At 43.5% G+C, this 23535-nt stretch overlaps 1 protein-coding gene across 2 annotated transcripts; it reads right to left on the bottom strand.

The window, feature by feature from the left end:
- Positions 1-9738: 9738 nt before the first annotated feature.
- Positions 9739-23050, bottom strand: LOC139413704 (prolargin-like). 2 transcript variants are annotated; one of them, XM_071161387.1, is made up of 7 exons: positions 22961-23050; positions 14071-14506; positions 11933-12118; positions 11583-11740; positions 11188-11384; positions 10918-10996; positions 9739-10461 (listed from the first exon to the last, which is right to left on the bottom strand). In XM_071161387.1, exons 2-7 carry the CDS (start codon positions 14500-14502, stop codon positions 10371-10373), a joined length of 1143 nt encoding a protein of 380 aa, XP_071017488.1. In that variant the 5' UTR covers positions 14503-14506; positions 22961-23050; the 3' UTR covers positions 9739-10370. The 2 variants fall into 2 exon arrangements, with proteins under 2 accessions (XP_071017488.1, XP_071017487.1); XM_071161386.1 differs by lacking the exon at positions 22961-23050 and adding an exon at positions 20630-20804.
- Between the last annotated feature and the right edge of the window lie 485 nt (positions 23051-23535).

The raw sequence follows: 23535 nt of genomic DNA, 5'->3' as shown, positions 1-23535 counted from the left end.
ACAGGTGTAAATATATGTGTCATGACAATGTTAAGACCATATTATGACAGTTTATGACAAGTCATATCAGCTGTTGTGACATCTTATGACATGGTTATGACTGTGTCATAACAAGTTATGATGCTGGGTGTCAAGTAAAGTGTTACCAAAATGAATGTGAAACTTTCTTTTTTCATTGATGTAATACATGTCCTAACCATAAGAGGTCAGCATTACTGTGTTTATGGGAGTGAGTTTCAATTCCCTTGAATATAAGCTGTTAGGCCCCTCAGGGTATTGTAGCCCATTGCAGCTGGGTGAGATTGAAAACGCATGATTAGAACTCTCTAGGCCAGTTTTGCAGAACCCAGATGAATTAAGACTACTCCTGGACTCCAATGCACTTTGGTTCTACTTTATTTGACAGTGTCACTGTGACATGAACATGAAGGTTTACGACGTTTTCATTCATTTACTCCATTGAAAGTGCTTTTTAGTCCCGGAATAGGTTTACCGTAATGTGTCCCTAAAAGAGTCTTCCTCACTAAACCACTTCCTGGCAGCAGACTCTGATCTCATAGTTCAAGACACAAATACGGTTGGGCTGTTGGGCTGACGGTATTTAAGCCCTAAGGCCAAGCTTTACAGGATTCCTGGAGTGAACGAGACGCTTACAGTTACTGTTGTAAAACGTGTTATTTCCAGGACTCATGCTGGATTAGCTGGTATGTTTTGGCATTTTATAGAAGTATACAGAACTTGGCAAAAGATCATAGCTTTGGCACAACAAGAGAGAAGAAAGAAAGCATCTACGTCAACTGTCAAGTAACAAAGGATGATCCGTTTATTTTCGCTGGCGTGTCATGAGGAGAGAGTTAGACCTAAGTCTTGAGGGACGTCATCTCATTCACTCAGTACGTGGATAGGTGTGAGTTTATGCTTATGTGAATAGGTGTTTCTCCTTTCCTTGTGCTGTAGTTTCCCCTTTTAGATGACTCATCACAAGGATCCAGGTAAGCAGGGATGGCCAAGACAGCTTGTAGAGAAGCGGTCATTTTCTGCAGTCATTTTGACCTGTGAAACTACACCCTTTTCAGCACAATTAACGGTGCGATATAAATGTGAAATATTTCTACATATGAGACACATGTGCATCCTCAGCAAGGACTCATTCTTCCTTCCTTTGTTTTTCAGATGTAGACTGAACTTCTCATGACTGCATACATGTGTTCTTCTCTTTTTGGGACCAATTATTTTAGTTTTTGTTGTAATTTTAGGAGGGAGGGGGGTAATAGTTCATATTCACCTGTGAGCTTCCACTCAAAATAAAAAACATAGAAAAATGTTTTACATACATACAAAGTATTGATCATTATGATAAAAAACAATAATAGATGTAGTATGTAATGGGAAAAAAACAAAAAGAAGTGAGACTCCAGCCCCAACTCCCATCTCATTCCCACAATCCCATGTCTCCATCCATTTTGCCTGTGCTTATTCCTTTTATTTTTATCCGGAAAAACTCCCCAGTCCTTAACAATTACAGTGCCTTCGGAAAGTATTCAGACTTTTTACACATTTTGTTTGGTTACAGACTTATTCTAAAATCTATTAAATACAAAAAAAATCTACCTACACACTATACCTCATCATGAGAAAGCAAAAACCTTTTTTTCAAAATTTTTGCTAATTTATAAACAAAAAACAATGGAAATATCACATTTACATAAGTATTCAGACCCTCTAATTGGCACATTATTGAAGAACCTTTGGCAGAGATTACAGCCTCAAGTCTTCTTGGGTATTACGCTAAAGCTTTGCACACCTGTATTTGGGGAGTTTCTCCCATTCGTCTCTGCTGATTTTCCCACGCTCTGTCAGGTTGGATGGGGAGCGTCGCTGCACAGCTATTTTCAGGTCCCTCTACAGATGTTAAATTGGGTTCAAGTCCGGGATCTGGCTTGGCCACTGTAGGACATTCAGAGACTTGTCCCGAAGCCACTCCTGCGTTGTCTTGGCTGTGTGCTTAGGGTCGTTGTCCTGTTGGAAGGTGAACCTTCGCCCCAGTCTGAGGTCCTGAGCCCTCTGGAGCAGGTTTTCATCAAGGATCTCTCAGTACTTTGCTCCGTTCACCTTTCCCTCGATCCTGACTAGTCTCCCAGTCCCTGCCGCTGAAAAACATTCAGAAGCATGATGCTGCCACCACCATGCTTCACCATAAATATGGTGCCAGGTTTCCTCCAGACGTGACACTTGGCATTCAGGCCAAAGAGTTCAATCTTGGTTTCATCTGACCAGAGAATCTTGTTTCTCATGGTTTGAGAGTCCTTTAGGTGACTTTTGGCAAACTCCAAGCGGGCTGTCATGTGCCTTTTACTGAGGAGTGGCTTCTGTCTGGCTCCTCTACCATAAAGGCCTGATTTGTGGAGTGCTGCAGAGATGATTGTCCTTCTGGAAGGTTCTCCCATCTCCACAGAGAATATCTGGAGCTCTGTTAGAGTGACCATCGGGTTCTTGGTCACCACCCTGACCAAGGCCCTTCTTCCCAGGCAGCCAGCTGTAGGAACAGCCTTGGTGCTTCCAAACTTCTTCCATTTAAGAATGCGTTTGAATATATTTACGTTCATGCACTTCTAAAAAAAAAAAGTTTACTTTGTCCCAGAAGCATTTAACTGCAGGGCACTACCACATCATTTAGGGGACACTGAACAGCCTGGAGATGGGTCCAATTTCATTGTAAAATGTTTCCTCCTTGTTAAATAGACTGTGAACAAATTTAAAATGTATAACTTGACAGCTCGGATTACGGGATGCCAAGGTCCTTATGGAGCAGGTGTGTTTCTTGGAGCGTTGCTATAGTATATCAATACAGTTGTAACATTTGATAGGACAATTTAGGCCTTTCAAATTCCAAGACAGAGTACCTAGTGTTGTCATTGTTTCTCAGAAATGAATGTTGTATTAATGATATAATTGTTATCTTTAGTGTTGAAAAGCCCATGGATGAGTAGCAAAAAGCACCACCCACAGGGACATTCACCAATTGGTCGTTCCTCACCCAGAAAACCCTTCCAAAACATATTTTTCTAAAAGACAACAAACTGACTCATTCTCCTGTGTGTGTGCGTGTATGCACATACATGTGTGTGTCTGTTTATATATTCTGTACATACAGTATGGTTCGGCAGACAGACAGGCGGATAAGGAGATAATAATTAACTTCACATGGCAAATTGTCTGTCTCTAACATGCAGCACAACATGCTCTCTCCCTGCCTCTCTCCCCGGCTCTCTCGCTGGCTCTCTCGCTGGCTCTCTCCCCGGCTCTCTCGCTGGCTCTCTCCCTGGCTCTCTCGCTGGCTCTCTCGCTGGCTCTCTCCCTGGCTCTCTCGCTGGCTCTCTCGCTGGCTCTCGCTGGCTCTCTCCCTGGCTCTCTCGCTGGCTCTCGCTGGCTCTCTCCCCGGCTCTCTCGCTGGCTCTCTCGCTGGCTCTCTCCCTGGCTCTCTCCCTGGCTCTCTCGCTGGCTCTCTCCCTGGCTCTCTCGCTGACTCTCTCCCTGGCTCTCTCCCCGGCTCTCTCGCTGGCTCTCTCCCTGGCTCTCTCGCTGACTCTCTCCCTGGCTCTCTCCCTGGCTCTCTCCCCGGCTCTCTCGCTGGCTCTCTCCCCGGCTCTCTCCCCGGCTCTCTCCCCGGCTCTCTCGCTGGCTCTCTCCCTGGCTCTCTCCCTGGATCTCTCGCTGGCTCTCTCGCTGGCTCTCTCGCTGGCTCTCTCGCTGGCTCTCTCCCTGGCTCTCTCGCTGGCTCTCTCCCTGGCTCTCTCGCTGGCTCTCTCCCTGAATCTCTCGCTGGCTCTCTCGCTGGCTCTCTCGCTGGCTCTCTCGCTGGCTCTCTCCCTGCCTCCCTATAACAGCAGCAGTCATATTCTGGGTTTTCCAGACGATATAGCAAGAATGGGTTGCCAGGAACAAGGATGACAGTGATAATAGGTTCATGTTCATGAGGAGGTAGTGGAGACTGTGCTTTCAGAGGGGGACAGTGAACACAATCAGAAGGATAGGAATGATGTGGCTAGGAAAGGATTCATGATTAGCCCAAGAACACATTTTATTTATTTTATTTGTACAGAACTGCTTCATACAAAACAAAGGGATACAATTACTTTTATCGAAAGTACCTCAAAAACACAGATACACCAAGGACATTTTAAACTACATGGTAGTCACGTTTTTAACCTGTTTTTCATTCACCAAATGCCATACCTGTGTATTGGCCCCTGTAAACCATTATCATGCTTCTTTCCTACCCCAGATGTAGTGTTACAGTACATTCATAATGTGCAAAGACTAATCATACCCTAATTGTAACTACACTATATTTGTAGCATGTCAGTCAATGTACCTTTATTTTTCATCTGCCACTTGTTCCATTATTCTATGGTACTTATTTACCTTAATATTAGAAACACAACTTACAGATAAAACAGCTCCTATCTTATTGGAACTGCAGATACATCCATGCACCAAAGACCTAGTTTTATAAATATTTGTTTTAACGTTTTAAAATCTTTCAGCTGTGAAATATTCCTGAAGTTGTCAAAGCCGTACAGTTATCATTTTACTCAGGTTATCTGGCACCATTTCACCCATCTAAAATACTAATGTGTGTGGTTGTGTGTGTGTTGTGTGTGTGTTGTGTGTGTGTGTGTGATGTTGTGATGTCCAGGCCTGACTCTAGGTGACAATAGACTTGAGGTGTCTGAAACACATGATGACATCCAGAGGGACAGGAGGGCTCAGGTGGTTCCCATCCAGACGCAGGTACCTGTTGGGTATCAATCAATCAATCAAACAAACTATCAATCAAACGATCAATCAATCAATCAAACTATCAATCAATCAAACAAACTATCAATCAATCAAATGAACTATCAATCAAACAAACAATCAAGCAAACAAACGATCAATCAATCAATCAAACAATTGATCAATCAAACAAACTATCAATCAACTATCAATCAAGCAATCAAAAAACGATCAATCAATCAATCAAACTTTCAATCAAGCAATCAAAAAACTATCGATCGATCAATCAAACCATCAATCAAACAAACTATCAATCAATCAAACAAACGTTTCAATCAATCAAACAAACATTTCAATCAATCAATCCAACAAACTATCAATCAATCAAACAAACTATAAACCAATCAATCAAAGACACAAATCAATAAATCAATCCATCTATCGTACCTATTGTGTTATAAATATTTATATTACCTGAGTCTGGGCATCAGAGCCTCATCAGTCAGACTCTCAGAGGACAGACTGAATGGACAAAGCTGGGTCCCGTTAATACCTGACATATGAACACGCACGGACACACACACACATGCACACACACATAGGTTAATCAATGCTGTCGTGGTTATGTTACTAATGTTTGCATCTGCATTGCATGTTACTCATTCTCAATGCTGTTACAGTTGTGATGTGGTTGTGTTGTGGTCATGCTACAGACCTATTATGGCCTTATACTAGGCTACTCACTCTCAATGCTGTTGTGGTTGAGGTGCAGTTGCTCCAGCTGGGGGTTGAACAGGGGGACGGAGGTGAGCTGGTTGTGGGCCAGGTGAAGGTCTAGCAGGGTGGAAACGTTGAACACTGCCTTAGGGACTCCCTTATCACTTAGCTGGTTGAAGTTGAGCCTCACAAACGCCAGGTTGGAGAAGCCTTGGAAGTAGTCCCTGCATTGGGAAGACAAGTGGGTTACTGTAAATAGTGGGATGATGCAGTATTTTCCAAGTGCTTAGAGGATAGAGAGTTCAGCACACTGTCATTCTTGTGTGCTTTACTGGATCTCACACCAATGTTTCGGCCAATAGATAATGTGTGTGTGCGTACGTGTGCGTACCTGCATTGTGTGTGCATGCATGTGTCATTACTTAGGGATGTCCTCGATATTGTTCCTGTCCAGGAATAGTTGTGTGATGCCGTTGGGGATGTTAGCTGGCATCTTCTTCAGGATGTTGTGGGCCAAGTTCAGCTGAACCAGGTTCTTCATGTCTTTAAAAGTGTTCTTCCCCACATCACTGTCACTCAACTAAACACAACAGAGAATACACAGGGAGAATTAACATTGAGTGAGCGTGAGAGTGAGTGCATTTGTGTGCGCATGCAAGCATGTGTTTGTGCGAGTCCATGTGCATACATGCCTGTGTGCATGTGTTTGTATGCGTGTGTGTGCATGCATAAATGCGTGTGTATGTTTGTGCATTTGTATGTGTGTGTGTACCTTGTTGTGGTGCAAGTCGAGCAGAGCAAGGTGCTCCATCTTGCCGAAGGCTCCAGAGGGGATCTTGGAGATCTGGTTGTGGCTGAGAATGAGCTGCTCCAACCCAGCTGGCAGGTCATCAGGAACCTCCTTCAGCTGGTTCCTCTCCATGTAGAGAAACAACAGACCAGGTATCTTCTCAAACACCTGGGACACAGAGAGACAGAAAGAGAGGCAAGAAGGGCATTCTATGCCATCAAAAGGAACATAAATTTCAACATACCAATTAGGATTTGGCTAAAAATACTTGAATCAGTCATAGAGCCCATTGCCCTTTATGGTTGTGAGGTCTGGGGTCCGCTCACCAACCAAGACTTCACAAAATGGGACAAACACCAAATTGAGACTCTGCACGCACAATTCTGCAAAAATATCCTCTGTGTACAACGTAGAACACCAAATAATGCATGCAGAGCAGAATTAGGCTGATACCCACTAATTATCAAAATCCAGAAAAGAGCCGTTAAATTCTATAACCACCTAAAAGGAAGCGATTCCCAAACCTTCCATAACAAAGCCATCACCTACAGAGAGATGAATGAACCTGGAGAAGAGTCCCCTAAGCAAGCTGGTCCTGGGGCTCTGTTCACAAACACAAACACACCCTACAGAGCCCCAGGACAGCAGCACAATTAGACCCAACCAAATCATGAGAAAACAAAAAGATAATTACTTGACACATTGGAAAGAATTAACAAAAAAACAGAGCAAACTAGAATGCTATTTGGCCCTACACAGAGAGTACACAGCGGCAGAATACCTGACCACTGTGACTGACCCAAAATTAAGGAAAGCTTTGACTATGTACAGACTCAGTGAGCATAGCCTTGCTATTGAGAAAGGCCGCCGTAGGCAGACATGGCTCTCAAGAGAAGACAGGCTATGTGCTCACTGCCCACAAAATGAGGTGGAAACTGAGCTGCACTTCCTAACCTAAAATCTACCTACACACAATACCTCATAATGAGAAAGCAAAAACCTTTTTTTCAAAATTTTTGCTAATTTATAAACAAAAAACAATGGAAATATCACATTTACATAAGTATTCAGACCCTCTAATTGGCACATTATTGAAGAACCTTTGGCAGAGATTACAGCCTCAAGTCTTCTTGGGTATTACGCTAAAGCTTTGCACACCTGTATTTGGGGAGTTTCTCCCATTCGTCTCTGCTGATTTTCCCACGCTCTGTCAGGTTGGATGGGGAGCGTCGCTGCACAGCTATTTTCAGGTCCCTCTACAGATGTTAAATTGGGTTCAAGTCCGGGATCTGGCTTGGCCACTGTAGGACATTCAGAGACTTGTCCCGAAGCCACTCCTGCGTTGTCTTGGCTGTGTGCTTAGGGTCGTTGTCCTGTTGGAAGGTGAACCTTCGCCCCAGTCTGAGGTCCTGAGCCCTCTGGAGCAGGTTTTCATCAAGGATCTCTCAGTACTTTGCTCCGTTCACCTTTCCCTCGATCCTGACTAGTCTCCCAGTCCCTGCCGCTGAAAAACATTCAGAAGCATGATGCTGCCACCACCATGCTTCACCATAAATATGGTGCCAGGTTTCCTCCAGACGTGACACTTGGCATTCAGGCCAAAGAGTTCAATCTTGGTTTCATCTGACCAGAGAATCTTGTTTCTCATGGTTTGAGAGTCCTTTAGGTGACTTTTGGCAAACTCCAAGCGGGCTGTCATGTGCCTTTTACTGAGGAGTGGCTTCTGTCTGGCTCCTCTACCATAAAGGCCTGATTTGTGGAGTGCTGCAGAGATGATTGTCCTTCTGGAAGGTTCTCCCATCTCCACAGAGAATATCTGGAGCTCTGTTAGAGTGACCATCGGGTTCTTGGTCACCACCCTGACCAAGGCCCTTCTTCCCAGGCAGCCAGCTGTAGGAACAGCCTTGGTGCTTCCAAACTTCTTCCATTTAAGAATGCGTTTGAATATATTTACGTTCATGCACTTCTAAAAAAAAAAGTTTACTTTGTCCCAGAAGCATTTAACTGCAGGGCACTACCACATCATTTAGGGGACACTGAACAGCCTGGAGATGGGTCCAATTTCATTGTAAAATGTTTCCTCCTTGTTAAATAGACTGTGAACAAATTTAAAATGTATAACTTGACAGCTCGGATTACGGGATGCCAAGGTCCTTATGGAGCAGGTGTGTTTCTTGGAGCGTTGCTATAGTATATCAATACAGTTGTAACATTTGATAGGACAATTTAGGCCTTTCAAATTCCAAGACAGAGTACCTAGTGTTGTCATTGTTTCTCAGAAATGAATGTTGTATTAATGATATAATTGTTATCTTTAGTGTTGAAAAGCCCATGGATGAGTAGCAAAAAGCACCACCCACAGGGACATTCACCAATTGGTCGTTCCTCACCCAGAAAACCCTTCCAAAACATATTTTTCTAAAAGACAACAAACTGACTCATTCTCCTGTGTGTGTGCGTGTATGCACATACATGTGTGTGTCTGTTTATATATTCTGTACATACGGTATGGTTCGGCAGACAGACAGGCGGATAAGGAGATAATAATTAACTTCACATGGCAAATTGTCTGTCTCTAACATGCAGCACAACATGCTCTCTCCCTGCCTCTCTCCCCGGCTCTCTCGCTGGCTCTCTCGCTGGCTCTCTCCCCGGCTCTCTCGCTGGCTCTCTCCCTGGCTCTCTCGCTGGCTCTCTCGCTGGCTCTCTCCCTGGCTCTCTCGCTGGCTCTCTCGCTGGCTCTCGCTGGCTCTCTCCCTGGCTCTCTCGCTGGCTCTCTCGCTGGCTCTCGCTGGCTCTCTCCCCGGCTCTCTCGCTGGCTCTCTCGCTGGCTCTCTCCCTGGCTCTCTCCCCGGCTCTCTCGCTGGCTCTCTCCCCGGCTCTCTCCCCGGCTCTCTCGCTGGCTCTCTCCCTGGCTCTCTCGCTGACTCTCTCCCTGGCTCTCTCCCTGGCTCTCTCCCCGGCTCTCTCGCTGGCTCTCTCCCCGGCTCTCTCCCCGGCTCTCTCCCCGGCTCTCTCGCCGGCTCTCTCCCTGGCTCTCTCCCTGGATCTCTCGCTGGCTCTCTCGCTGGCTCTCTCGCTGGCTCTCTCCCTGGCTCTCTCGCTGGCTCTCTCCCTGGCTCTCTCGCTGGCTCTCTCCCTGGCTCTCTCCCTGGCTCTCTCGCTGGCTCTCTCCCTGAATCTCTCGCTGGCTCTCTCGCTGGCTCTCTCGCTGGCTCTCTCGCTGGCTCTCTCGCTGGCTCTCTCCCTGCCTCCCTATAACAGCAGCAGTCATATTCTGGGTTTTCCAGACGATATAGCAAGAATGGGTTGCCAGGAACAAGGATGACAGTGATAATAGGTTCATGTTCATGAGGAGGTAGTGGAGACTGTGCTTTCAGAGGGGGACAGTGAACACAATCAGAAGGATAGGAATGATGTGGCTAGGAAAGGATTCATGATTAGCCCAAGAACACATTTTATTTATTTTATTTGTACAGAACTGCTTCATACAAAACAAAGGGATACAATTACTTTTATCGAAAGTACCTCAAAAACACAGATACACCAAGGACATTTTAAACTACATGGTAGTCACGTTTTTAACCTGTTTTTCATTCACCAAATGCCATACCTGTGTATTGGCCCCTGTAAACCATTACCATGCTTCTTTCCTACCCCAGATGTAGTGTTACAGTACATTCATAATGTGCAAAGACTAATCATACCCTAATTGTAACTACACTATATTTGTAGCATGTCAGTCAATGTACCTTTATTTTTCATCTGCCACTTGTTCCATTATTCTATGGTACTTATTTACCTTAATATTAGAAACACAACTTACAGATAAAACAGCTCCTATCTTACTGGAACTGCAGATACATCCATGCACCAAAGACCTAGTTTTATAAATATTTGTTTTAACGTTTTAAAATCTTTCAGCTGTGAAATATTCCTGAAGTTGTCAAAGCCGTACAGTTATCATTTTACTCAGGTTATCTGGCACCATTTCACCCATCTAAAATACTAATGTGTGTGGTTGTGTGTGTGTTGTGTGTGTGTTGTGTGTGTGTGTGTGATGTTGTGATGTCCAGGCCTGACTCTAGATGACAATAGACTTGAGGTGTCTGAAACACATGATGACATCCAGAGGGACAGGAGGGCTCAGGTGGTTCCCATCCAGACGCAGGTACCTGTTGGGTATCAATCAATCAATCAAACAAACTATCAATCAAACGATCAATCAATCAATCAAACTATCAATCAATCAAACAAACTATCAATCAATCAAATGAACTATCAATCAAACAAACAATCAAGCAAACAAATGATCAATCAATCAATCAAACAATTGATCAATCAAACAAACTATCAATCAAACTATCAATCAAACAATCAAAAAACGATCAATCAATCAATCAAACTTTCAATCAATCAATCAAAAAACTATCGATCGATCAATCAAACCATCAATCAAACAAACTATCAATCAATCAAACAAACGTTTCAATCAATCAAACAAACATTTCAATCAATCAATCCAACAAACTATCAATCAATCAAACAAACTATAAACCAATCAATCAAAGACACAAATCAATAAATCAGTCCATCTATCGTACCTATTGTGTTATAAATATTTATATTACCTGAGTCTGGGCATCAGAGCCTCATCAGTCAGACTCTCAGAGGACAGACTGAATGGACAAAGCTGGGTCCCGTTAATACCTGACATATGAACACGCACGGACACACACACACATGCACACACACATAGGTTAATCAATGCTGTCGTGGTTATGTTACTAATGTTTGCATCTGCATTGCATGTTACTCATTCTCAATGCTGTTACAGTTGTGATGTGGTTGTGTTGTGGTCATGCTACAGACCTATTATGGCCTTATACTAGGCTACTCACTCTCAATGCTGTTGTGGTTGAGGTGCAGTTGCTCCAGCTGGGGGTTGAACAGGGGGACGGAGGTGAGCTGGTTGTGGGCCAGGTGAAGGTCTAGCAGGGTGGAAACGTTGAACACAGCCTTAGGGACTCCCTTATCACTTAGCTGGTTGAAGTTGAGCCTCACAAACGCCAGGTTGGAGAAGCCTTGGAAGTAGTCCCTGCATTGGGAAGACAAGTGGGTTACTGTAAATAGTGGGATGATGCAGTATTTTCCAAGTGCTTAGAGGATAGAGAGTTCAGCACACTGTCATTCTTGTGTGCTTTACTGGATCTCACACCAATGTTTCGGCCAATAGATAATGTGTGTGTGCGTACGTGTGCGTACCTGCATTGTGTGTGCATGCATGTGTCATTACTTAGGGATGTCCTCGATATTGTTCCTGTCCAGGAATAGTTGTGTGATGCCGTTGGGGATGTTAGCTGGCATCTTCTTCAGGATGTTGTGGGCCAAGTTCAGCTGAACCAGGTTCTTCATGTCTTTAAAAGTGTTCTTCCCCACATCACTGTCACTCAACTAAACACAACAGAGAATACACAGGGAGAATTGACATTGAGTGAGCGTGAGAGTGAGTGCATTTGTGTGCGCATGCAAGCATGTGTTTGTGCGAGTCCATGTGCATACATGCCTGTGTGCATGTGTTTGTATGCGTGTGTGTGCATGCATAAATGCGTGTGTATGTTTGTGCATTTGTATGTGTGTGTGTACCTTGTTGTGGTGCAAGTCGAGCAGAGCAAGGTGCTCCATCTTGCCGAAGGCTCCAGAGGGGATCTTGGAGATCTGGTTGTGGCTGAGAATGAGCTGCTCCAACCCAGCTGGCAGGTCATCAGGAACCTCCTTCAGCTGGTTCCTCTCCATGTAGAGAAACAACAGACCAGGTATCTTCTCAAACACCTGGGACACAGAGAGACAGAAAGAGAGGCAAGAAGGGCATTCTATGCCATCAAAAGGAACATAAATTTCAACATACCAATTAGGATTTGGCTAAAAATACTTGAATCAGTCATAGAGCCCATTGCCCTTTATGGTTGTGAGGTCTGGGGTCCGCTCACCAACCAAGACTTCACAAAATGGGACAAACACCAAATTGAGACTCTGCACGCACAATTCTGCAAAAATATCCTCTGTGTACAACGTAGAACACCAAATAATGCATGCAGAGCAGAATTAGGCTGATACCCACTAATTATCAAAATCCAGAAAAGAGCCGTTAAATTCTATAACCACCTAAAAGGAAGCGATTCCCAAACCTTCCATAACAAAGCCATCACCTACAGAGAGATGAATGAACCTGGAGAAGAGTCCCCTAAGCAAGCTGGTCCTGGGGCTCTGTTCACAAACACAAACACACCCTACAGAGCCCCAGGACAGCAGCACAATTAGACCCAACCAAATCATGAGAAAACAAAAAGATAATTACTTGACACATTGGAAAGAATTAACAAAAAAACAGAGCAAACTAGAATGCTATTTGGCCCTACACAGAGAGTACACAGCGGCAGAATACCTGACCACTGTGACTGACCCAAAATTAAGGAAAGCTTTGACTATGTACAGACTCAGTGAGCATAGCCTTGCTATTGAGAAAGGCCGCCGTAGGCAGACATGGCTCTCAAGAGAAGACAGGCTATGTGCTCACTGCCCACAAAATGAGGTGGAAACTGAGCTGCATTTCCTAACCTCCTGCCCAATGTATGACCATATTAGAGAGACATATTTCCCTCAGATTATAGAGATCCACAAAGAATTCGAAAACAAATCCAATTTTGATAAACTCCCATATCTACTGGGTGAAATTCCACAGTGTGCCATCACAGCAGCAAGATTTGTGACCTGTTGCCACGAGAAAAGGGCAACCAGTGAAGAACAAACACCATTGTAAATACAATCCATATTTATGCTTACTTATTTTATATTGTGTCCTTTAACCATTTGTACATTGTTAAAACACTGTATATATATAATATGACATTTGTAATGTCTTTATTGTTTTTAAACTTCTATATGTGTAATGTTTACTGTTAATTTGTATTGTTTATTTCACTTTATATATTCACTTTATATATTATCTACCTCACTTGCTTTGGCAATGTTAACACGTTTCCCATGCCAATAAAGCCCTTGAATTGAATTGAATTGAATTGAGAGAGACAGAACGAGAGACAGCGACGTAGACAGAGAGACAGACAGAGATACAGAGAGACAAACAGTGAGAGAGAGAGAGAGAGAGAGAGAGAGAGAGAGAGAGAGAGAGAGAGACACAGAGAGAGAGAAACAGACAGAAACAGAGGAAGAGAGTGAGTGACAGAGAGCGACAGAGAGAGGGAGAGACAGAGAGAGAGAGATGGAGAGGGAGAGAGAGAGAGAGAGAGAGAGAGATAGAGAGAGAGAGAGAGGGAGGGAGACAGAGAGAGAGAGAGGGAGGGAGACAGAGAGAGAGACAGAGAGAGACAGAGAGAGAGAGGGACAGAGAGAGAGAGAGAGAGGGTGAGAGAGAGAGCGAGAGAGAAAGGGAGGGAGACAGAGAGAGAGAGAGAGAGAGAGAGAGGGAGAGGGAGACAGAGACAGAGAGAGAGAGAGAGAGAGAGAGAGAGAGAGAGAGAGAGAGAGAGAGAGAGAGGGAGGGAGAGAGAGAGAGAGAGCGAGAGAGAGAACGAGAGAGAGAGAGTGAGAGAGAGAGAGAGAGGGAGGGAGACAGAGCCAGAGGGAGAGAGCGAGAGGGAGAGAGGGAGAAAGAGAGACAGAGACAAATAGCGAGAAAAAATAAAGAAAGATGGAATTATGAAAATCAGTGAATGCATGACTACATAAATAAATGAAATAAATAAATAGAGAAAAGCTCCCACCTGCTTGTCTACTTTTCTTATGCGATTGTTGGCCATGTTAACCCATCGCAGCTCTGTGGCGTTGTTGAAGGGTTCCGCTGTTACCACAGAGATGTAGTTGTTCTGCAGGTAAAGGTAGTGGACTCTCGACGGGATCACAGGGACCGTACGGAGGTTCCGGTTCTCACAATAGAGGGCGTTGGGGAAGGAGGGGGGACAGAAACACTCGCGGGGGCAGTCAAGGAACATGGAGGGGGGGCCAAGGATGGGAGGGGGGAAGTCTGTGGGCTCCTGGGGTTCCAGTTCATCAGGGGACAGGCTAGGCTTGAAAGAGGGCCGCTTGGTGGCCTTAGGAGGCTTAGGAGGTTTTTTAGGTCTCGGTCTCTGGGAGAACACTGCCCCCATCAGGAGACAGAGCACCAGGGCAGAGTAGAGTCCCACAGCTGCCTTCATTGTCCTGGGTGGAGAGAGAAGGGGTGGAGGAAAAAGAGATAGAGAGATTGAATTGAATTGAGAGAGACAGAGAGATAGAGAGAGCGAGAGAGAGAGAGACAGACACATCCAGACAGAGACAAGGCAAGAAGGGCCTTCTATGCCATCAAAAGAAACATACAATTTAGCATCCCAATTAGGATCTGTCTTAAAATACTCCACTCAGTTATAGAACCCACTTGGTGGCCTTAGGACGGAGAGAGAAGTGGTGGAGGAATTGCCTTCTATGGTGGTGAACCCTGGGGTCCACTCACCAACCAAGAATTCACAAAATGGGAAAAACACCCAATTGAGACTCCGCATGCAGAATTCGGCAAAAATATTGTCAATGCATAACCCAAATAACGTATGCAGATCAGAATTAGGACTATACCCGTTAATTATCCAAATCCAGAAAATAACTGTTAAATTCCACAACCACCTGAAGGAAAGCGATGCCCAAACCTTCCATCACAAAGCCTTAACCTACAGAGAGATTAACCTAGAGAAGAGTCCCCTCAGCCAGCTGGTTATGTGGCTCTGTTAACAGACATAAAATTAGCCCCAACCAAAGTATGAAAAAACTGACAGAGAACTACTTGACAGATTGGAAAGAATCAACCAAAAAACCTGACCAAATTGGAATGCTACCTTGCCCTTAACAAAGAGTACACAGTGGCAGAATACCTGACCACTGGGTCTGACCCAAAACGAAGGAAAGCCTTGACTATGTACAGAGTCAGTGAGCATAGCCTTGCTGTTGAGAGTGGCTGCCATAGGAAGACCAGGCTCTCAAGAGAAGACAAGATATGTGATCACTGTCCATAAACTTAGTTGAAAACCAAGCTGCACTTTCTACCCCCCTGTCAAATGTACGACCATATGAGACACATATTTCCCTCAAATTACACAAACCCACAAAGAATTCGAACACAAATCAATCCCAGCAGCAAAATGTGTGACAACCCCCCGCCCCCCCTCCCATGGTACTCTCTTGAAACGTTTTGCTTGTGTAGTAATGTTTACTATTAATGTCTGATTGTTTCTGTCTTTGTGTTGTTTAATTCCCTTTGTTGCTTTTTGTCATTGTTGTTTTGGCAATGTAAACACATGTTTCCCATGGCAATAAAGCCACTTTGAAATGAATTGAATTGACAGAGAGACAGACAGAGACAGAGCGACAGAGAGATAGAGACAGAAAGACAGACAGAGACTCAGAGACAGAGAGACAGAGACCCAGAGACAGAGAGACAGAGAGATAGAGACAGAAAGACAGACAGAGACCCAGAGACAGAGAGACAGAGACCCAGAGACAGAGCGACAGAGAGATAGAGACAGAAAGACAGACAGAGACCCAGAGACAGAGAGACAGAGACCCAGAGACAGAGAGACAGAGACAGAGTGACAGAGACAGAGAGACAGAGACAGAGTGACAGAGTGACATAGAGAGACAGAGACAGAGTGACAGAGTGACATAGAGACAGAGAGACAGAGACAAAGACAAAGACAGAGCGACAGAGAGATAGAGACAGAAAGACAGACAGAGACCCAGAGACAGAGAGACAGAGAGACAGAGACCCAGAGACAGAGAGACATAGACCCAGAGACAGAGACAGAGAGACAGAGACCCAGAGACAGAGAGACAGAGACCCAGAGACAGAGAGACAGAGACCCAGAGACAGAGACAGAGAGAAACCGAGACCGAGACCGAGAGTGGGAGGGAGGAAAAAGCGATTGTGGCAAAAGGGTTATGGGAAATGTGTCATTTGGTAAAGAACATATATGCCCCTTTATTTGGCATGACTTTGTTTCTAAATAGTTTATGATGCAGTTTAAATGGGAGTTATGATTGCGTTATTAAACCTTAAAAGTGATCACAGTTTAAAGTGGATTACTTGCTAGCAGCCACTACAGTAAATGTTTTCCTCTAGCCTTCTGCAGGGGCTTGGTAATCGGCTTATATAAAGGCTGAGTTGAGAGCAGTGACCTGTGCAGGCAAAGCACACAGACATGGTTCTCATTAATGACTGGGTGAAGCACTAGCTTTTCCTTTACAGCTGTTAAAAATAAGAGAGAGAGAGAGAGAGAGAGAGGGGGAGGGAGACGGAGAGAGAGAGAGAGAGAGAGAGAGAGAGGGAGAGAGAGAGGGGGGGAGGGAGACAGAGAGAGGGGGAGGGAGACATAGGGGAAGAAAGAGAGAGAGAGGGGAGAGAGACAGAGAGAGAGAGAGAGAGAGAGAGAGAGAGAGAGAGAGAGAGAGAGAGAGAAAGAGAGAGGGGGAGGGAGACAGAGAGAGAGAGAGAGAGAGAGACAGCGAGAGAGATAGAGAGAGAGAAGGGGGAGGGAGACAGAGAGAGAGAGAGAGAGAGAGAGAGAGAGAGAGAGAGAGAGAGAGAGAGAGAGAGAGAGAGAGAGAGAGAGAGAGAGAGAGAAAGAAAGAGAGAGAGAGAGAGCTGGGAGAGAGAGAGAGCGAGAGAGAGAGAGAGAGAGAGAGAGAGAGGTGAAGGGTGGGTTTTAATAGGGAGCTTAAAGTGGGAACATTGCCTTTCAATCACGCTGTAAAGCTGAACTTCTGAGATGCAGGTTGAATACAGCTCTTGGTCCAATGTGAGTGGATCCTAACAGAGGGTCAGAGGGGCTAGAGTTCTGAGACGCCCAGCCCAACAGGGGACCCTAAGTCTCTCTCTCCATCTCTCTCTCTGTCTTCCTCTCTTTTCTCTTGGTCTCTCTCACTCTGGCAATCTTACAACCTAGCATACAGGAGACCACATCAAACCAGTTGTTGGTCATTAGTTAGTAATTGACAGAGTCCCCAAGATACAACAAGTGACTACTCACAAAAATACAAGGTGTTATGGATCAGCATCTTACAACAGTGTGGGATTGACTGTGTTTTTCTGTCCTTTGTTTGTTGTGAGAAAGCCTTCTGTTGAGTCTGATAAATAGCTGAGAGTCATTGCAAAACTATTCTCCTAGCCAGAGTCTGTCCAGGCCAGGATAAACAGTTCTGAACTTCCCTTCCTCCTAAACTAATCATGTTCCTGGCAATGCCACTCAGCCCAGAGTGTGATTTCACTTTTCCTCTCTCAGTAGTCCAGAACTCCAACAGCTATAATGTTACGACGTCAGGACAGAGAGTTAGGGCTGTTGGTAGACACAAGAGAGAGATGACAGAGTTCTGCACATCTATACTATAGTCACAGTTATGTGTCTGTGACTTAGGGTTGTTAGTCATCACGATATATATATATATATAGTACCAGTTAAAAGTTTGGACACAACTACTCATTCAACGTTTTTTTTTTGTTTTACTATTTTCTACATTGTAGAATAATAGTGAAGACATCAAAACTTTGAAAATAACACATCATCATGTAGTAACCAAAAATTGTTTAAACAAATCAAAATATGTTTTATATTTCAGATTCTTCAAAGTAGCCACCCTTTGCCTTGATGACAGCTTTGAACACTCTTGGCATTCTCTCAACCAGCTTCATGAGGTAGTCACCTGGAATGTATTTCAATTAAGAGTTGTGCCATGTTAAAAGTTAATTTGTGGAATTTCTTTCCTTCGTAATGCGTTTGAGCCAATCGGTTGTATTGTGACAAGGTAGGGTTGGTATACAGAAGATAGCCCTATTTGGTAAAATACCAAGTCCATATTATGGAAAGAACAGCTCAAATAAGCAAAGAGAAATTACTTTAAGACATTTAAGGTCAGTCAATCCGGAAAACTTCAATAACTTTTAAAGTTTCTTCAAGTGCAGTCGCAAAAATCATCAAGAACTATGATGAAACTGGTTCTCATGAGGACTGCCACAAGAAAGGAAGACCCAGATTTACCTCTGCTGCAGAGGATAAGTTAATTTGAGTTACCAGACATTGGTATTAACTGCACCTCAGATTGCAGCCCAAATAAATGCTTCAGAGTTCAAGTAACAGACACATCTCAACATCAACTGTTCAGAGGAGATTGCATGAATCAGGTCTTCATGGTTGAACTGCTGCAAAGAAACCACTACTAAAGGACAGCAATAAGAAAACGAGACTTGCTTGGGCAAAGAAACACGGACATTAGACCGGTGGAAATCTGTCCTTTGGTCTGATGAGTCCAAATTTTAGATTTTTGCTTCCAACCGCTGTGTCTTTGTGAGACGCAAAGTATGTGAATGGATGATCTTCACATGTGTGGTTCCCAAAGTGAATCACCCTGCAGCGATACACCATCCCATCTGGTTTGCGCCTAGTAGGAGTATCATTTGTTTTTCAAGAGGACAATGACCCCAAAATACTTCCAGGCAGTGTAAGGGCTACTTGACCTAGAAGGAGAGTGATGGAGTGCTGCATCAGATGACCTGGCCTCCACAATCACCCGACCTCAACTCAATTGAGTGTTTGTGGGAACTCCTTCAAGACTGTTGGAAAAGCATTCCAGGTGACTACCTCCTGAAGCTGGTTGAGAGAATACCAAGGGTGTGCAAAGTGTCATCAAGGCAAATGGTGGCTACTTTGAAGAATCAGAAATATAAAACATATTTTGATTTGTTTAACACTTTTTTGGTTACTTCATGATTCCATATGTGTTATTTCATAGGTTTGATGTCTTCACTATTATTCTACAATGTAGAAAATAGTAAAAATTAAGAAAAATCCTTGAAAGAGTAGGTGTGTTCAAACTTTTGACTGTATATATATATATATATATATATATATATATATATATACAGTACCAGTCAAATATATATATATATATATAAAGTATGTAGATAGATAACACCCGTATAGATAAATAATACTCAGGCTTCAGCACTTCTGAGTAAGAGTTATTCCAAGATCATCCTGGAACCATGATAAGAATCTTTCAACTTTATTCACTTTTCCATTGTCGCTTACATCTCCCGGAATATCTTTTCTGCTCCACTGGAGAAAAGGGTTGGCAACTCTATTAAGGGGAGCTATAAAGTCTAGGCAGAAATGTGACTGGTAACACGTCAACCTTACTGGTTTACCTTACAGGCTAAAGCTCCAGCCCAAGAACGCTTGGCTGTGAAACACCATTTGGAAAATACTGAGACAGAAAGAGGAGGGTCTGCAGACAAGCAAGGAAAATCATTGGACTGTCTGCACTGTTAAGCCTGGTTGAGATGGTAGGCAGATATATAGCCTGGCTGTCTAAACTCCTGGATGACCCACATTCTAAAGGAAATATCGGCAAATGTCAAATAAGAAACTTTGTTTTGAATGATATAGATATTTTATAGCACGTGTTAGACAACAGATAATGTCGTATGATCAACAATGATCCGTTTTAACAATGTTTCCCATGCAGGGACATTTTTTGTCAATAATAAATTCAATTGACAGTTTTATTGCTGTGTAAAAACACAGATGTCCAATTCAACAGAACCAGTCCAGACCACAGACCATTATGAAGGAATGAACATTCCTGAGATGATTCTGGAAATTTCAGAAAGCTTCTCCTCTCTTTTCAAAGACATTGATCAACAAAAATCTGTATATAATTGTGACCTACCAATCCTAGCAGACAGACAGACGTCTTGACAGACACCTGGACAGTTGTCAAGCCCTATCTGATTTAAAGCTTAGAGCTGTAGAGGGTAGTGTGATATAGCCAAACACCGCAAAGCAATGTTTTCCTAAGTCTGACTGTGAAAAATAACTTCACTTTCAGTTCAGTCTTTTTGCCACCCAGTACTACCCTTCCATCAACTTGCAACAAGAAAGCAGCATGTTTAGCTGAACGAAATGGATACGTGTGTCGCTATTTGTCTGAATGTCGCAGAGCAGCAGGGTTCTAGAATCTGCTTTGTGAGAGAACTTTAGCAGAAGCAACTCGCTTTGGGAGGAGAGGACAGTACCACTCTCATTCAGCATCTCTATAGAAACACACACTGTCAGGCTCTGTTCACCTCCGCCTCTCTGCCAAGACACGCACACACAAACACACACTCCTCGTCCCACATACACCTCACGCACTGTAAGACACACACACTCTCTCCTGGTCTTGCTCTGTTTACATGCTGTTATCGAGCGTGTCACATCTAATAGCATCCCCCCTGGAGGAAAGAAACAACAAATATTGTCTTACCTGTCAATGGTACCTGCCCTCTTTTATCAAGTTGAGAGTTTTCTGTCTCTCTGCTCTCTGTCTCTCTTACCCTTCTCTTACCCTTACCTCTCTCTTCCTCTCCCTCCCTCTCTCCTTCTTAGTGGACAAGCCTCCTATTGGGTTGGTTCCCTGGCTATTTTTCCCTCTGAAAGTCATAGTGTTTCCCACTCTCCTCCACTTCCTCCCACTCCCTCCCCTCCCCTCCCCTCCCCTCCCCTCCCACCCACCCACCCTCACTCCCTCTCTCTGCCCCTCCACAGCAGAGATCAACAATTAATCTCGGTCACACTTTACTACTAGGATAGTCCGGATATTCCATCTGTAGTTGCTCTACAGATGGTCATACTATCCACAAATGATCTGTTGATAAGCAAGGTTAGGTTTAGAATAAGAGTTAGGTAAATGGTTAAGGATAGGGTTAGAGCTAGGGTTACTAGATAGTTAGTTTGTAGACTATCCAAAAAAGTGTTACAATCTCCAGTGTTGGAGGATGTTTTCTCACCATGCTCTGTGCGTGTGCATGTGTGTGTTTGTTAAATCGTTTTTAATTTACAGTTGAAGTCGGAAGTTTACAGACACCTTAGCCAAACACATTTAAACTCAGTTTTTCACAATTCCTGACATTTAATCCTAGTAAACATTCCAACTTTTAGGTCAGTTAGGATCACCACTTTAAGAATGTGAAATGTCAGAATAATAGTAGAAAGAATTATTTATTTCAGCTTTTATTTCTTTCATCACATTCCCAGTGGGTCAGAAGTTTACATACACTCAATTAGTATTTGGTAGCATTGCCTTTAAATTGTTTAACTTGGGTCAAACGTTTCAAGTAGCCTTCCACAAGCTTTCCACAATAAGTTGGGTGAATTTTGGCCCATTCCTCCTGACAGAGCTGGTATAACTGAGTCAGGTTTGTAGGCCTCCTTGCTCGCACACACTTTTTCAGTTCTGCCCACAATGTTCTATAGGATTGAGGTCAGGGCTTTGTGATGGCCACTCTAATACTTTGACTTTGTTGTCCACAAGCCATTTTGCCACAACTTTGGAAGTATGCTTGGGGTCATTGTCCATTTGGAAGACCCATTTGAGACCAAGCTTTAACTTCCTGACTGATGTCTTGAGATGTTGCTTCAATATATCCACGTAATTTTCCTGCCTCATGATGCCATCTATTTTGTGAAGTGCACCAGTCCTTCCTGCAGCAAAGCACCCCCACAATATGATGTTGCCACCCCCGTGCTTCACGGTTGGGATGGTGTTCTTCGGCTTGCAAACCTACCCCTTTTTCCTTCAAACATAACGATGGTCATTATGGCCAAACAATTCAATTTTTGTTTCATCAGACCAGAGGACATTTCTCTTAAAAGTACGATCTTTGTCCCCATGTGCAGTTGCAAAACGTAGTCTGGCTTTTTTATGGCGGTTTTGGAGCAGTGGCTTCTTCCTTGCTGTGCGGCCTTTCAGGTTATGTCGATATAGGACTCGTTTTACTGTGGATATAGATACTTTTGTACCTGTTTCCTCCAGCATCTTCACAAGGTTCTTTGCTGTTGTTCTGGGATTGATTTGCACTTTTCACACCAAGGTACATTCGGCAGAAGTCGTGACAATTATAAGTGAAATAATCTGTCTGTAAACAATTGTTGGGAATATTACTTGTGTCATGCACAAAGTAGATGTCCTAACTGACTTGCCAAAACTATAGTGTGTTAACAAGACATTTGTGGAGTGGTTGAAAAACTAGTTTTAATGACTCCAACCTAAGTGTATGTAAACTTCTGACTTCAACTGTAAATTAAGACCTGGGAAATGGTTACAGGGGAGAGGAGGAGGGATGAATGAGCCAAATGGAAGATTAGGTGACCATGATGCAATATGGTCCAATTCATGCACCTATCAATATAACACAATGTGCTATGCGCTCTGATATGGTGTACTCACTAAACACAAATACCGCATTTGTAAATGATTTCTGTGTTGAAGTGTGCCCCTGGCTGTCCGTAAATAAATGAAAGTACAAGAATAGTGCCGTCTGGTTTGCTTAATATAAGGAATTTGATGTATTCCATTTACTTGTACTTTGTACTTTTAGTATGACAACTGAATCATTTCTCCACCACTGCACTTTAAGCACATTCAAAACCAGAAACCTTTAGAATTTTACTCAAGTAGTATTTTACTGGGTGGCTTTCACTTTTTCTATTAAGGTATCTTTACTTTTACTCAAGTATGACAATTTAGTACTTTTGCACAATCGTGGATTGATTTAAAAACAAACAGAATAATCTTAAAATGAATTGTAAAACTCACAGGCAGCCAGTGCAGAGACCTTAAAACCGATGAAATGTATGCTCTCCAACTTGTCTTGGTCAGTATCCGTGCTGCAGCATTACAGTAGTCAAGCCTGCTTGTAATAAAAGCATGGATGAGTCTCTCTGCATCAGCCTGAGAGAGAAATGGCCGCACCTTGGCAATGTTCCTCAGGTGGTGAAAAGCTATTTTGTTCATGTTCCTAATGTGTGACTCGAAACTGAGTTCAGAATCTAAAATAACGACTAGGTTTTTTACCTGCTGTTTTAATTGTATTGCCCGTAAATTAAAATGCCAGATTCTCTATTTGTGCTTTGGCTCCAACAATAAGTACCCAGGTCTTGACTTGGACAAGATGTTAGAAAACTATTATATTGGTCTCATGACTTCAATGGGATTTGTTAGCATTTGGAAACAGTGCCCGGGAAACTAAACCATAGCATGGTTTGCTCTCATACCTTGTCCATAGACTGCTTACAGGCTAAGAAAACCAATATGTAATTATGTAATTTCTGTGAACTATTCCTTTGAGGTTTGTATTATGTGATGTGCTGTATCGCACAGAGCAGCTGTGT

Source organism: Oncorhynchus clarkii, chromosome 7 (assembly GCF_045791955.1).
Source record: "Oncorhynchus clarkii lewisi isolate Uvic-CL-2024 chromosome 7, UVic_Ocla_1.0, whole genome shotgun sequence".
Taxonomy (NCBI): Eukaryota; Metazoa; Chordata; class Actinopteri; order Salmoniformes; family Salmonidae; genus Oncorhynchus; species Oncorhynchus clarkii.
Note: the sequence above shows the minus strand (reverse complement) of the source record. Positions and strands in the feature narration are given on the sequence as shown.